The sequence below is a fragment of the Rhinoraja longicauda genome, chromosome 7 (genome assembly GCF_053455715.1).
Source record: "Rhinoraja longicauda isolate Sanriku21f chromosome 7, sRhiLon1.1, whole genome shotgun sequence".
NCBI lineage: Eukaryota > Metazoa > Chordata > Chondrichthyes > Rajiformes > Arhynchobatidae > Rhinoraja > Rhinoraja longicauda.
In genome coordinates, this window is record NC_135959.1 from 4,357,872 (window position 1) to 4,374,962 (window position 17,091).

Below are 17,091 nucleotides of genomic sequence, written 5' to 3' on the forward strand. Positions count from 1 at the left end.
TCCCCCCCCACCCTCCCTTCTCCCCCCCCACCCTCCCTTCTCCCCCCCCACCCTCCCTTCTCCCCCCCCCACCCTCCCTTCTCCCCCCCCACCCTCCCTTCTCCCCCCCACCCTCCCTTCTCCCCCCCACCCTCCCTTCTCCCCCCCCACCCTCCCTTCTCCCCCCCCACCCTCCCTTCTCCCCCCCACCCTCCCTTCTCCCCCCCCACCCTCCCTTCTCCCCCCCCACCCTCCCTTCTCCCCCCCCACCCTCCCTCTCCCCCCCCACCCTCCCTTCTCCCCCCCACCCTCCTTCTCCCCCCACCCTCCCTTCTCCCCCCCACCCTCCCTTCTCCCCCCACCCTCCCTTCTCCCCCCCACCCTCCTTCTCCCCCCCCACCCTCCCTTCTCCCCCCCACCCTCCCTCTCCCCCCCACCCTCCCTTCTCCCCCCCCACCCTCCCTTCTCCCCCCCCACCCTCCTTCTCCCCCCCCACCCTCCCTTCTCCCCCCCCACCCTCCCTTCTCCCCCCCCACCCTCCCTTCGCCCCCCCCACCCTCCCTTCTCCCCCCCCACCCTCCCTTCTCCCCCCCCCACCCTCCCTTCTCCCCCCCCACCCTCCCTTCTCCCCCCCCCCACCCTCCCTTCTCCCCCTCCCACCCTCCCTTCTCCCCCCCCACCCTCCCTTCTCCCCCCCCACCCTCCCTTCTCCCCCCCCACCCTCCCTTCTCCCCCCCACCCTCCCTTCTCCCCCCCCCACCCTCCCTTCCCCCCCCACCCTCCCTTCTCCCCCCCCCACCCTCCCTTCTCCCCCCCCACCCTCCCTTCTCCCCCCCCACCCTCCCTTCTCCCCCCCCCACCCTCCCTTCTCCCCCCCCACCCTCCCTTCTCCCCCCCCACCCTCCCTTCTCCCCCCCCACCCTCCCTTCTCCCCCCCACCCTCCCTTCTCCCCCCCACCCTCCCTTCTCCCCCCCACCCTCCCTTCTCCCCCCCACCCTCCCTTCTCCCCCCCCACCCTCCCTTCACCCCCCCACCCTCCCTTCTCCCCCCCACCCTCCCTTCTCCCCCCCACCCTCCCTTCTCCCCCCCACCCTCCCTTCTCCCCCCCACACTCCCTTCTCCCCCCCACCCTCCCTTCTCCCCCCCACCCTCCCTTCTCCTCCCCACCCTCCCTTCTCCCCCCCACCCTCCCTTCTCCCCCCCCACCCTCCCTTCTCCCCCCCACCCTCCCTTCTCCCCCCCACCCTCCCTTCTCCCCCCCCACCCTCCCTTCTCCCCCCCCACCCTCCCTTCTCCCCCCCCACCCTCCCTTCTCCCCCCCCACCCTCCCTTCTCCCCCTCCCACCCTCCCTTCTCCCCCCCCCCACCCTCCCTTCTCCCCCCCCACCCTCCCTTCTCCCCCCCCACCCTCCCTTCTCCCCCCCCACCCTCCCTTCTCCCCCCCACCCTCCCTTCCCCCCCCCACCCTCCCTTCTCCCCCCCCCACCCTCCCTTCTCCCCCCCCCACCCTCCCTTCTCCCCCCCACCCTCCCTTCTCCCCCCCCACCCTCCCTTCTCCCCCCCCCACCCTCCCTTCTCCCCCCCCCACCCTCCCTTCTCCCCCCCCCACCCTCCCTTCTCCCCCCCACCCTCCCTTCTCCCCCCCACCCTCCCTTCTCCCCCCCACCCTCCCTTCTCCCCCCCACCCTCCCTTCTCCCCCCCACCCTCCCTTCTCCCCCCCACCCTCCCTTCTCCCCCCCACCCTCCCTTCTCCCCCCCACCCTCCCTTCTCCCCCCACCCTCCCTTCTCCCCCCCCACCCTCCCTTCTTCCCCCCACCCTCCCTTTCCCCCCCCCACCCTCCCTTTCCCCCCCCCCACCCTCCCTTCTCCCCCCCCCACCCTCCCTTCTCCCCCTCCCACCCCTCCCCCTACCTCCCTAGGATATAGATTTACACTTTAAAATGTGAATAACAAAAAATATATCACTGATTTCAATGAAACTTCCATTAGCACCAAAGGGACGACGGTGAGTAAGGTGGGCCTAAAATTGTCGCGCAATTGTGTACCGTTTTGGCTGTAGTTTAGGAACAAACAAACAAACAAACGAGAGTTTTAGTATATAGATTTAAATGCGAACCAGTCTTGGGGGCAAAAACCTTTTAACATGTATCCTCCTTCCAGTAACCAGACAGTATTGTCTCTGAAGAACACAGGCTGCCAGGTTCACTGCGGGTTACTTTGGAAATTGCACAAGTCTCAATAGAAGATTGCCAATGATACTCTACTAAACAATTTGATACTTCAAGTCCATCAAAGCCAGCCATTGAGCCAGGGACATTCTGATTCTCAATAGTCAATAGTCGTTTATTTGTCACATACACATAAATGTGTAGTGAAATGAAACATTACCCGCAGTTCAACAATAAGACCAATAAGAATAATCAATAAAAATGCAATAACACATACAATCATAAACTAACACCAAACAAAAGAAACATCCATCACAGTGAGTCTCCTCCAGTCCCTCACTGTGATGGAAGGCCAGAATGTATTTTTCTCTTCCCCTGCCGTTTTCCCCCGCGGTCAGGCTGTTGTAGTTTCCACGTCGGGGCGGTCGGGGCTCCCGACATTGAAGCCCCCACCGGGCGGAGAAAATCCCGCGGCCTATTCCAGGCCGCGCCGGACGGTGAAAGGTCCGTGGCAGGCCGACCCAAGCCCCGCGATTCGGGGCGGGCGAAGACGCTGTCGCTGCCGCTGCCGGAGGTCCCGATGTCGGCCTCCATCCAGCGGCCTGCGGGCTTCCGACGTGCACGCGGCCCGCGCCGGAGCCTCCGGAGACGAGTCGCAGCCGCTCCCGCAGCATCCGCAGGCAGCCAGCGCCGCAGGTGGTGAGTCCGGGCCGCGGGCTCTGCGAACCAGAGCCCCATGTGGTCCCAGCCGGAGCCCTCCAGCTCCAGGTGCATGGCCGGTGGTAGGCCGCAGCGGGAACGGAGACATGACACAGAACAAAGGTCGCGTCTCCGTTCGGGAGAGAGAATGTTACAGTTCCCGTTCCCTCCCCCCCCACCCCCACCCCAACCCCACATAACATACAAACACTACACCATATTAAAACTACAATTCATACAAAAACAACAAAAAAAACACAGAAGACAGACGGACTGCAGGCAAGCCGCAGCTGCTGTACTTCTTATAAATAGGCAAAGGTAGATAATAAGTAAATGTTCATGTTAATTGGCCCTCATCAACGCTATTCATTACAATATTGTGGCGATATGGTTGATGTATGTCGTGATTTTGTGAACTTTCTGATTAGGGACAAAATTGACATCTGCAAAAATGGAACACTTTCATAATCAGAGTATGATTCGTAAGGACGTACTTTGTTTAAATGTCTTTGTTTTGGAATTATTCTGGTGCTCGTGATCACAATTTGTAGAAAGATTTAAGTTTGATTGCAAGCTGTTCTTATTGCACTGTTTGTTGTTAGTATGATTTTATATTTTTAATTCAGACTACCAGTACCTATTCGCCTTATGTTGTTACTTATATTTGATGTTTTCTGGGTGAAAAAAGACAAAAACATGAATGCAATAATGAGGTCTCGTCTTCGGACATAATAATTGCAGTCTCAATGTTCCCATAACCTGGGTTGATCTTAATCTCAATTTTCCAATTGTGCAGTTTAAACATTTCCCGGTTTTTTTCTGTGTGCTCCAGTTTCCTTGTGCAAATCCAGGACATATTGGTTTCGTAAGTTAATTGCCTACCACAAATTATTCCTCGTGTATGTGGATGATGGGAGAATCAGGATGGAGTTGATGGGAATTTAGATTTTTTTTTTGGAGATACAGCGCGGAAACAGGCCCTTCGGCCCACTGAGTCCGCGCCTCCCAGCGATCCCCGCACATTAACACTATCCTACACACACTAGGGACAATTTTTACATTTACCCAGTCAATTAACCTACATACCTGTATGTCTCTGGAGTGTGGAAGGAAACCGAAGATCTCGGAGAAAACCCACGCAGGTCACGGGGAGAACGTACAAACTCCGTACAGACGGCGCCCGTAGTTAGGATCGAACCGGAGTCTCCGGCGCTGCATTTGCTTTAAGGCAGCAACTCTACCGCTGCGCCACCGTGCCGCATGAATGTGAGGGGGAAAAAGGTTACAGAGGTTACAGTAGGCAAATGGATTTACAGACTTGATGGGTCGAATGACCTTCTCTACGTTTGATTGATTTGAAAGATACAGCGTGAAAACGGACCCCTTGGCCCACCGAGTCCAAGCCGGCCATCAATCCACTCGTTCAGACTAGTTCTATGTTATCCCTTTCGTATCCATGAGGGCCATTTACAGAGGCCAACTAACCTCCAAACCCATGTGTCTTTGGGATGTGGGAGGAAAACCGGAGCACCTGGAGAAAACCCACATAGTTATTGGGAGAATGTGCAAACTCCACACCTGAGGTCGGGATCGAACCTAGGTCTCGGGTGCCTGAGGCAACAACTCTACCAGCTGCCCATCTGTGTTCTATCATAACATAGCAATAGTATGATATGACAGCATCTAGACGAGGCTATGCACAGTGGTCCCTTTAGTCAAACTATGTTTGGCCCCAAGTTAAAAACTGTGTGATGTATTGTTTCTCACGTTTCAAAATATTATAGTATATTTCTCCCTTTTCATACATACTAAGTATTTGTAGAATCTTTACAGCGGGCAAAGGACGGAATCAGTGTGAGATAGATTTGGTAAGTCTGAAGAGAAAGGATTAGTGTGCTTAGTTGTTGCACCACACAGTTCCTGCAGAATAGTGTTCGATAAAGGAAGCAGTGTGTCGGGTTGTGCCATAGTTGAGTTGAGTCCAAAGCTTCGAGAGTCACCACATTAGTTCTGTGTAACTGAGACAGAAGTGTTTCGGTCTGCTTATGGCTCTAATACAGTTGCATTTTGTCTCTCCTAAACTGACGTATTCTGAATATATTCATCCCTTTATCTCACTTGTACTTCCCCTTCATAACCAGAAACTGCACGCTATTAACAAGAAATTCTTTATTTGGAACTTTAGTTTCTTGTTTAGTTTAGAGATGCAGCAAGGAAACAGGCCCTTTGGCCCACCGAGTCCGTACCGACCGGCGATCCCCGCACGTTAACACTATTCTACACACACTAGGGACAATTTACACTTATACCAAGCCAATTAACCAACAAACCTGGACGTCTTTGGAGTATGGGAGGAAACCGAAGATCTCTGAGAAAACCCACGCAGTCACGGGGAGAACGTACAAACTCCATACAGATAGCACCCGTGGGCGGTGCTGGCTCAAAGGGCCGAATGTCCTATGCCTGCACCTATTGTCTATTGCCTAGTCGGGATTAAACCCAGGTCTCTGGCATTGTCAGGTAGCAACTCTACCGCTGCGCCATTGTGCTACCCTCAAATGCAGATTTGCGCAATGATAGGACAGAGCAAGAGAGCTTTCTCCTGAATTTATAAATTGAAAATACGTAAACTGAACTAATAGAGCCATCATATATTCATGAAGAGAACATCATGATGTCTCTGCTACTTCAGATTTTGACTTTTCAAATCGTCTGATAAATTTATTGGCATGCTATGAGCAAGCCATTTTGGCGCGGGGCATTGTGGGCCAAAGAGCCGTTTCTGTGCAGTGCTTTTCTCTGTTCTAAGAGTCAGCCAGATTGGATGGACCTCCTAGCAAAAATGGGCCCACCATGATACATAGAAACATAGAAAATAGGTGCAAGAGTAGGCCATTCGGCCCTTCGAGCTAGCACTGCTATTCAATATCATCATGGCTGATCATCCAGAATCAATACTCTTTTCCTGCTTTCTCCCCATATCCCTTGATTCCGTTAGCCCTAAGAGCTATATCCAACTCTCCCTTAAATACATCCAGTGATTTGGCCTCCACAGCCTTCTGTGGCAGAGGATTCACAATTCTCTGGGTGAAAATGTTTTTCCTTATCTCAGTCCTAATGGCCTACCCTTTATTCTTAAACTGTGACCCCTGGTTCTGGACTGCCCCAACATCGGGAACATTTTTCTTGTATCTAGCCTGTTTAATCCCTTTATAATTTTATGTTTCTATAAGATCTCCTCTCATCCTTCTAAATTCCAGTAAATATAAGCCCAGTCAATCATATGTCAGTCCCGCCATCTTGCGAATTTTACATGGTGAACTGACGCTGCACTCCCTCAATAGCAAGAATGCCTTTTCTCAAATTAGGAGATAAAGATTTCACACAATACTCCAGGTGCAGTCTCACCTGGGCCCTGTACAACTGCAGTAGGACCTCTTTGCTCCTATACTCAAATCCTCTCTCTATGAAGGCCAACATGCCATTTGCTTTCTTCATTTCCTGCTGTACATGCATGCTTACTTTCAGTGACTGATGTACAAGGACCTCCAAGGTCTCATTCTACCTCCCCTTTTCCTAATCTGACACCATTCAGATAATAATCTTCCGCCTTATTCTTGCCACCAAAGTGGATAGCCTAACATTTATCTATACTATACTGCATCTGCCATGCATTTGCCCAACCTATCCAAGTCAACCTGCAGTCTAATAGCATCCTCCTCACAGCTCACGCTGCCACCCAGCTTTGTGTCATCTGCAAACTTGGAGATGTTGCATTTAATTCCTTTGCGTAAATCGTTAATACCACCCTGAGGTAATTTGTGGATAGCCCTGATTACTCCGGGTCTTTTCTCGCCTCCATCTCTTCACACCCCCCCCCCCCTACCCCACCTCCTACTTTCAATCTGAAGAAGGGTCCTGATCTGAAACGTTACCTGACCTTATTCTCCAGAGATGCTGCCTGACCTGCTGAGTTACTCCAGCACTTTGTGTCTTATCTTTGGATGGAGAAGATCTGGTAGACCTGGTTTCTATACATCTATAGCCAGATGCATAAAAGATGTTAAAGAGTGGGGATGATGCGGGCAAGGCAAGATGTTCTATTTCCCGACATTTTGAATGGTGGCTGACGTGAAACATCACCGATCCATGTTCTCCAGAGATGATGATGCCTGACCCGCTGAGTTACTCCAACAGTGTGTCTTTTTTTTAGATGTAGAATGATTGGATTTTCCCAAAGATATGTGATAGAATTGTTAGCAAGATTAAAGAATATAGAATTGAGGAAATATACTAATATGGATTGATTTGATTATTGGACGGAAAACAAGACACTGAATAAATAGAAACCCCTCAGATTGTCAGATGATGATCAACGGGCATTGTAGCGATTGATGCTTGGGCCCTGGCTATTCTTAATTTATGTCAATGATTCGGCTGAGGAGTCAATATTATCATATTTCCGACTTTGTGTGTACTGAGGAGCATGTAGAGAGGCTTCAACAGGATCTTGACAGAAAGAGTGAGAGGGCAAGGTATGGCAGATGGGATATAATGTGGAAAAATGTGGTTATCCACTTTGGTGTACATTACGGAACAGCCGACTGTTTAGAAAATGGTCAAAGTTTGGGTGGTGTTGATGACTCAAGGGGCCTGGGTGTACTTGAACTGAAGGCCATCAAGAAAATGGTGTCTGAAGAAGGGTCTCGACCCGAAACGTCGCCCATTCCTTCTCTCCTGAGATGCTGCCTGACCTGCTGAGTTACTCCAGCATTTTGTGAAGAAAATGGTATGTTAGATTTTATTACAAGAGGGTTTGATTACAGAAGTAAGAAAGCTACCATTTGAGTTATCTTGCTGCATTTATTGGGGCTGTGGTGACAGGGCACCTGGAGTGTTGTGTACATTTTCAGCCACTTTACCAAAGAAAAGATGTACTATGTGGCGGCATAGTCGTGCAGCGTGTAGTTCTGCCGCCTCACTGGGTTTGATCCGTGACCTCGTGTGCTGTCTGTGTGGAGTTTGCACGTTTTCCCTGTGACCACGTGGGTTCTCTCCAAGTGCTCCGGCTTCCTCCCACATCCCAAAGACGTGCGGGTTTGTACGTTAACTGGATTCTATAAATTGCCCCTTGTGTGTCGAGGGTGGATGCGAAAGTGGGATAACATAGAACTAGTGCGAACCTTTGAGAGATGGTCACGTGGGCTGAAGGGCCCGTTTCCATGTTGTGTCTCCAAACTAAACTAAACTTGTCATCAGAATCAGAATAAATTTATTAGCCAAATATGTATACGCACAAGGAATTTGACTTGGTGGATATTCCACCACCTCTTGATTTCCCCGCTGCCTCTGCTTCGGTCCGCTCTGTGTAGTTGAAAGCCAGCCAGTTGCAGCGCATTGTCCGCGGTCGACTCACACAGCCAGGTCTCGGTGAAGCACAGGGCAGTGGCTCGAGAGAAGTCTTTGTTTGTGTGGCACAGGAGTTGCAGTTAGTCCACATTGTCGTTGAGACAACGTAGATTTGCAAGGAATATTCTTGGGAGCTGTGTGCGTATTCCTCGTTGCTGGAGTCGGATGAATGCTCCAGAGCGATTCCCCTGAGGGATCATCTCTGACCCTTCTCACCCTGGCCACAAACTCTTGGAAGTACTTCCTTCTGGAGGGCGACTCCGGACTGTCAAAGCAGCCACAGCCAGACATAAAAACAGCTTTTCTCCAATTAGACACAGCTCCCCCCCCCCCCCCCCCCCCCCCCCCCCCCATTCACAATCAACAACACCTCAGTCACATCTGTGGAGTCATTTAAGTTCCTTGGACCCTTCATCTCCAGGGAGGCCACCATCGACTCCACCGTCAAAAAGGCCCAACAGAGGATGTACTTCCAGCGGCAGCTGAGCAAACACAATCTGCCACAGGCAATGTTGGTCCAGTTTTATACTGCCATCGTAGAGTCTGTCCTCACCTTCTCCATCATGGTCTGGTTTGGCTCAGCCACCAAGCACGACATCCTGAGTCTGCAGCGCATCGTTTGATCAGCCGAGAAGGTTGTTGCCTGCAACTTCCCCCCCCCCCCCCCCCCATCGACGAACTATAAACTGCAAGGGCCAGGAAGAAAGCGGGCAAGATCATCTCTGACCCCTCTCACCCTGGCCACAAACTCTTGGAAGCACTTCCCTCTGGAGGGCGACTCCGGACTGTCAAAGCAGCCACAGCCAGACATAAAAACAGCTTTTTTCCATGAGCAGTAGCTCCACTCAACAGCCAAAAGTCTGTAGCCTCCTTTTGTTCTGGTTATTTATTTTATTCTTAGAAACATAGAAACATAGAAAATAGATGCAGGAGGAGGCCATTCGGCCCTTCAAGCCAGCATCGCCATTCATTGTGATCATGGCTGATCGTCCCCCATCAATAACCCATGCCTGCCTTCTCCCCATATCCCTTGATTCCAGTAACCCCTAGAGCTCTATCTAACTCTCTCTCTTAAATCCATCCAGTGATTTGGCTTCCGCTGCCCTCTGTGGCAGAGGAATTCCACAATTTCACAACTCTCGGGGTGAAAAACTCTCGGGGTCCTCCTACGTCTCACGGCCTTGGGCATCACCACAGCCCCACCGACAAGTACATCCAAATAACCCAGCGAGTGAGAGAAATCCAGAACAATGTTTGGAAGAACCGAGTGTCTGATGTTAATGAGAGTTCTTCTCTCATGAAAGTAATCTTTGTGGGATTTCCAGAGACGACACAAATGAACAAACACAGACAAAACAACAAGGAGCAGTATACAGTGGCAGCCGTCGTCGGCGCCATCTTAGTTCATCCGGTGCAGATTTAATAAATTTAAACAGATTTAATAAACAGTTTGCATGGATGTGAGATTTGTTGTACGAGATAGTTTGAGGAGAAGGGGATGATATTATGTTGATCTTGGAAGTATGAGACTCATCTTATTTTGCATAGACATTGTTGGCCATCGAGCTATTCAATGTTTCATCATCAAATTTTAGTTGAAAACTTGAGCAGAAAATTAACAATACAGATGTCATAGAGACATATAGCATGGAAACAGGCCCTTCAGCCCAACTCAAATGTACGTACGTACATCCAGGTTCCATGAGATAGATTGTATCTCCAATGAAGGTATTTATTCACAAAATGCTGGAGTAACTCAGTAGGTCAGGCAGCATCTCAGGAGATGCTGCCTGACCTGCTGAGTTACTCCAGCATTTTGTGAATAAATACCTTCGATTTGTACCAGCATCTGCAGTTATTGTCTTATATTGTATCTCCAATGAGATAGATATAATTCAGGACTGCTCCCTAGTTGTTGGTCGGATGGTTCAGTTACGTCATAACAGCTGGGAAAAAACTTGCACCTCTAGATTCAAGGACAGTTTTTTTCCCCCAGCTGTTATTGTGCTCCTAAACCATCCTACAAACAACTAGGGAGCAGTCCTGAACTATTATCCACCTCATTGGAGACCCTCGGACTATCTTTAATCGGACTTTACTGGTTTTATCTTGCTCTAAACGTTATTCACGATATCCCCTTTATTATTTATCTGTAAACTGTTGATTGGCTCAGTTGTAATCATGTATTGTCTTTCCACTAACTGGTTAGCATGCAATAAAAGCTTTTCACTGTACGTTGGTACAGGTGACAATAAACTATACTCAAACATGAACACATTGCAAAAATGTGTGTGGCTATTATGCCAACCATAATGCAGTTTGTCATTTTGGGGATTCACAACGATTGGTATGCACTTTGCAACTACTCTATTGGATAGTGTTGCTATAGATCATGGCAGTGTATAGACTTTGGGCTTGAAATTAGATGTTACTTTTGGTATTTTTATCACTGGCAAAATTAGATAATTAATCGAGCACCTTGGTTCAACCAAGGGCCAGTTAGAACATAGCCTGAAATGGTGAGGAATACATATACAATGGTAGCAGGATTTGTCACTCATTTTTTTGAACAAAGGATTAGATGACCCACTGGTTGTTTTATGCATTCCAGTGATACAGTGCTGGACCCACGAGTGGAGGCTATGGCCAGTGTTCTTTTAGAGATCCTGCATTGCTTGAAGATAGACACAGAATGCTTACACGGGGAGCTCCCCCTCCCCTCCCCCCACACCATCAACAACGCCTCAGTCACATCTGTGGAGTAATTTACGTTCCTTGGACCCATCATCTCCAGGGATCTTAAATGGTGGGCCACCATCGACTCCACAGTCAAAAAGGCCCAACAGATGATGTACTTCCGGCGGCAGCTGAGCAAACACAATCTGCCGCAGGCAATGACGGCCCAGTTTTATACTGCCATCGTAGAGTCTGTCCTCACCTTCTCCATCATGGTCTGGTTTGGCTCAGCCACCAAGCATGACATCCTGAGTCTGCAGCGCATCGTTCGATCAGCCGAGAAGGTTGTTGCCTGCAACTTCCCCCTCCCCTCCCCCCCCCCCCCCCCCCCCCATCGACGAACTGTACACTGCAAGGGCCAGGAAGCGAGTGGGTAAGATCATCTCTGACCCCTCTCACCCTGGCCACAAACTCTTGGAAGCACTTCCCTCTGGAAGGCGACTCCAGACTGTCAAAGCAGCCACAGCCAGACATAAAAACAGCTTTATTCCCATGAGCAGTAGCTCCACTCAACAGCCAAAAGTCTGTAGCCTCCTTTTGTTCTGGTTATTTATTTTATTCTTAGAAACATAGAAAATAGGTGCAGGAGGAGGCCATTCGGCCCTTCAAGCCAGCACCGCCATTCATTGTGATCATGGCTGATCGTCCCCATCAATAACCCGTGCCTGCCTTCTCCCCATATCCCTTGATTCCACTAGCCCCTAGAGCTCTATCTAACTCTTTTAAATCCATCCAGTGAATTGGCTTCCACTGCCCTCTGTGGCAGAGAATTCCACAATTTCACAACTCCCAGCGTGAAAAAGTTTTTTCTCACCTCAGTTTTAAATGGCCTCCCCTTTACTCTAAGACTATGGCCCCTGGTTCTGGACTCGCCCAATATTGGGAACATTTTTCCTGCATCTAGCTTGCCCAGTCCTTTTATAATTTTATATGTTTCTGTAAGATCCCCTCTCATCCTTCTAAACTCCAGTGAATGCAAGCCTAGTCTTTTCAATCTTTCCTCATATGACAGTCCCGCCATCGCAGGGATCAATCTTGTGAACCTTCGCTGCTCTGCCTCAATTACAAGGATGTCCTTCCTCAAATTAGGAGACCAAAACTGTGCAGAATACTCCAGATGTGGTCTTACCAGGGCCCTATACAACTGCAATGTTCACAAACTATTCACATGTTTAAATTATAATGTATTATTTTTAATTGTCTGCTGATATCGTGTTGTTATCCTTGCAAGCAAAGCACCAAGGCAAATACATATTTGGCAAATAAAATGTATTCCATTCAATTCAATTACCTCATCAGGTCAGGTAGCATCTTTGGAAAAAAGGAATAGGTTTTGGGTGAAGATCTTTCTTCAGTCTGAAGAAGGGTCTTGTCTTGAAACGTTACCTATTTTTCTCCAAAGATGATGCCTGACGTACTGAGTTACTCCAACATTTTATGTCTATGTTTGGTGTAAACTAGCATCTGCAGTTCCTTCCTACTGCATTGCTTGAGTTTGTTTCTGTCATTTCGTGACCAGCAGTCAGTGGGACCTAGAATAAGAATGTGTTCCTTGCCAATTACCAGTCTACTTAATAACGTTTGCAGTTGCAGGGGACAAAGCTTTATCAGCTGTAAGGCAACTTTAAAACCCCTCGTGTGAAATCTGATCAGGGAGGCACAAGAGACTACAGATGCTGGGATCTGGTGCAAAAACAAACAGCTGGAGGAACTCAGCAGGTCAAGCAGCATCTGTGGACTTGAGGGAATGGTGGACGTTTTGCATTGAGACTCTGTATCAGTCTTTTAGATTTTTTTTTAGATTTAGAGATACAGCGCAGAAACAGGCCCTTCGGCCCACCGAGTCCGTGCCGCCCAGCGATCCCCGCATATTAACACTATTCTACATACACTAGGGACAATTTTTACATTTACCCAGTCAATTAACCTACATACCTGTACGTCTTTGGAGTGTGGGAGGAAACCGAAGATCTCGGAGAAAACCCACGCAGGTCACGGGGAGAACGTGCAAACTCCGTACAGACGGCGCCCGTAGTCAGGATCGAACCTGAGTCTCCGGCGCTGCATTCGCTGTAAGGCAGCAACTCTACCGCTGCGCCACCGTGCCGCTATTGAGAGTGTGGATGGCCAGTATGGGGGAGATGGCCAAGTGAGCGGAAGGGAAGGATGGGGTAGAGGTTGACAGGTGATTAGGTACAAGGCAGAACCAGACTGGGAGGATGGGAAGAAAATGATGGAACCAGGTCTCATCATGTATTGCCTTTCAGCTGACTGGATAACTTGCAACAAAAGCTTTTCACTGTACCTCGGTACACGTGGCACTGAACTGAACTGAACAGGTGGAGGAGGGTAACTAACCTAGATAGTGCGGAGAATTGGAAAAGGTGAACAAAGAAAGAGAGAAAGCTGGTTGGACTAGTGGGATTGGGGAAGGAACAAACTGAGGTTCACTTGCAACTGGAACATTCAATGTTCATGCCATTAGGTTGAAGGCTATATGGGAGGTGTTCTTCTAGTTTGCATTTGGCCTTGTCGTGGAAAAGGCAGTAGGCAGGCAGTTCACTGTGGAAATGGGAAGGGGGGGTTGAAATGATGTGCAACCAGAAGCTCAAAATGGCTGCTGAGTGCAGAGAGCAGACACTCTGAAACAGTTACCCAGACTTGGGGTTGCCAACTGTCCCGTATTAGCCAGGACATCCCGTATTTTGCTCTAAATTGGTTTGTCCCGTAGAGGACCGCCCTTGTCCCGTATTCGGGCCGCTGTAGGCCGGGACAGTGTAGGCTAACGGAGTGTGTTCGGGGAGCGGGGCCGAGTGTGTTCACCTAACGGGAGGTCGCCGTTGGTGGAGCGGGAGCACGTGGCCGCAGGCTGGGTGAGGTCACATGGGGCGGTTCCTGGTTCTTGGTCCTCCAAAATATTCCAAATGGAATTTAAACTGGAGGTGACATCACCTTGTCCCGTATTTGGGAGTGAGATAGTTGACACTCCTACCCAGACTACAACGATATAGAGGTCACATTGTAAGCACTGAATGTAATAAATCAGGTTGGAAAAGGCTATTGATTTTGTTTGTGATGTCCTGCTCTGACCTGAAACTAGCCTGCCAAGGTTTTGAACATAACCATTTTGAACAAGGTTTTGAACATTTGAAGATAGACACAAAATACTGGAGTAACTCAGCGGGACAGGCAGCATCTCTGGATAGAAGGAAGGGGTGACATTTCAAATCGAGACCCTTCTTCAGGCTGACATCCCTGGTCTCTGAGTGTGCATTGCACTATCCTACCCTTTCTCCTGCTTTTGTGGCTGTGTTACTGGATTCTAAAGTAAACAAGTAAACTTCTCAAATAAACTTTAAACATTTGAATTGTATGGATGAGCATTCTCCAAGCCTAAAGTTTATCTCATCTCAATATGAAGTAGGGTGCTACGATTAATGTGGTATATTTATCTGATCTAGCTGCTACTACCCCATTTCCCATTGATTATCATGCACTTCTGTGGCTTAATTAATCACTGACTAAAGTTATTGAGTCACTAAAGGGTTTTTTTTTCTCTACTTATAATAATTCTGGGAAATGATTAGGCCAAAATATACTTTACACTTGGATCCCAAAGCATTCATACTCTGAATTCAAAGGTATTTATTTCACAGAATGCTGGAGTAACTCAGCAGGTCAGGCAGCATCTCAGGAGAGAAGGAATGGGTGACGTTTCGGGTCGAGACCCTTCTTCAGTCTGAATTCTCAGTTCTTCAGGCAGCATCTCAGGAGAGAAGGAATGGGTGACGTTTCGGGTCGAGACCCTTCTTCAGACTGAAGAAGGGTCTCGACCCGAAACGTCACCCATTCCTTCTCTCCTGAGATGCTGCCTGACTTGCTGAGTTACTCCAGCATTTTGAATAAATACCTTCGATTTGTACCAGCATCTGCAGTTATTTTCTTATATACTCTGAATTCAACTGAGTTCTGTGCACAGACAAAACACTGTAGCATGTGTTGGCTGCCTGGCACCAATCTTCACTTTCTTGTTCTTTTTCTTCTGCAGGGAATACTGTAAGTAACCTGATTATGATCCTACCTCCTATCTATGGTGCGATTCAGACTGTAAAAGATGGCCTTGAAACACGTTACTTGGCTGCATTTTTGGGACTTGCAGGTATGTTCAAGTTTTTTTAATACACTCTCTTCTCCATTTGTAATCCTTGATTAAAAAATATTACTTTTACTTACAGATTTAATTATTTTTTTTTCTTCTCCATTTAGTACTTTGGGATGAGGGTAAATATGTTCTTCCAAAAATATCTCTGGTCTATTTGGCCACAGCCTCCTCTGCTGGTGGTTGCTTTTACCCCAGTAGATGAGGCCAGTGTTCACTGGCTCCAGTATTATCTGTCAGTCATGGCAAGAGAATTACCCATAATGGTCCTCTTTGTGTTCGGGTTTTTTTGGGAGCCCCGTAGAATTATTTTGTGTGCCATCTTCTTTCTCATCTTGTTATTTGGCATGTTACCTGAAAACAGCACCACCTTCCATTGATTTCACTGTCTCGCTGTCATCTCTGAAAACATTAGATGGGCACACATTTCCTCATCTAAACACTGGACTGGTTCCTGTCTGCTGATCCCCTCCCCCCCCCCCCCCTGGAAACTGTATGCAACTGAACAAGATGCCAAAATTGATATGGACTTTTGTCCAGAGATCCATTTTATCACTAAGATTTGAGGACCTTGGAAATGCAGAATCCGGTTTACAAAAAAAAAAGAGAATTTAAAGTAATATTTGAAATCTCCAATTTTCAGTAACTAACCCCCAAACAACCTCTCCCTCTCTTCTCTGTGTCACACCAGGATTTGCACAAGTAGCTATCCTCCCCAGGGCTTCGCAATTTGCACCTCTTCTATCCTTACCTCACACCGCTCTTCCAGCTTCCCACCCCCCCCCCACCACAATCAGTTGAAAGAAGGGTCCTGACCTGAAACATCACCTATCCATGTTCTCCAGCGATGTTGCCTGACCCACTGAGTTACTCCAGCCCCTTATGTCTGTTTCCTTTTGTCATCACTAAGATCCCTTGTTTATATATTTAGATTTTTAGATTTAGAGATACAGCGCGGAAACAGGCCCACCGAGTCCGCACCGCCCAGCGATCCCCGCACATTAACACTATCCTACACACACACTAGGGACAATTTTTACATATTACCCAGTCAATTAACCTACATACCTGTACGTCTTTGGAGTGTGGGAGGAAACCAAAGATCTCGGAGTAAACCCACGCAGGTCACGGGGAGAACGTACAAACTCCTTACAGACGGCGCCCGTAGTCAGGATCGAACCTGAGTCTCTGGTGCTGCATTCACTGTAAGGCAGTAACTCTACCGCTGCGCCACTGTGCCGCTATGTCATGCAGTATGGAAACAGGCCCTTCGGTCCAACTTGTCCATGCTGACCAGGTTTTATAACTGAACTGATCCCATTTCCTATGTTTGGCCCAAATTACTGAACATTTTGTATCTATATACCTGTTTACATGTTTTAAATGTCGCTGTTGTAACTGTTCTGGCAGCATGTTGCATCCATGCACCACTACCCTCTGTGTGCCCCTCAGATCTCTGCTAGATATTTATACTCTCACTTTAACCTATGCCCTCTAGTTCAGGACCCCTCTCTCCGAGAAAAAGACTGATCTTTTATCCCCACCATGATTTTGTAAACCTCTGCTCTTCTATGCTCCAGTGAGATAAGTCCCAGTCCATCCAGCTTCTCCTTATAATCCAAGCCCTCAAGTCTTGGTAACATATGCGGCCGAGTAGCGCCAGAGGCCCGGGTTCGATCCTGACTACAGTGTTGTCAGTGTGGAGTTTGTATGTTCTCCCTGTGACTGCATGAGTTTTCTCTGGGTTTTTGGTTTCCTCGCATATTCTAAAGACATGCAGGTTTGTAGTTTAATTGACTTCTGCAAATTGTGTAGGATGCAAAAGTGGGACAATAGTGCATGGGTGATTGATGGACTCGGTGGGCTGAAGGGCCTGCTTCCAAGCTTTATAACTAAACTAAACATCCTAGTGATTCTTTCCTGCACCCTTTCCAGCTT

General features: G+C 48.7%; 1 protein-coding gene across 1 annotated transcript in view; it reads left to right on the forward strand.

Annotated features, from left to right (window-relative positions):
• Nucleotides 1–17,091, forward strand: part of acer3 (alkaline ceramidase 3) — a 159,955-nt gene that overhangs the window by 15,296 nt on the left and 127,568 nt on the right. Inside the window, exon 2 of the mRNA XM_078402009.1 lies at nucleotides 15,043–15,153. Coding sequence (XP_078258135.1) covers nucleotides 15,043–15,153 — 111 coding nt within the window. The remainder of the gene's footprint in view (nucleotides 1–15,042; nucleotides 15,154–17,091) is intronic.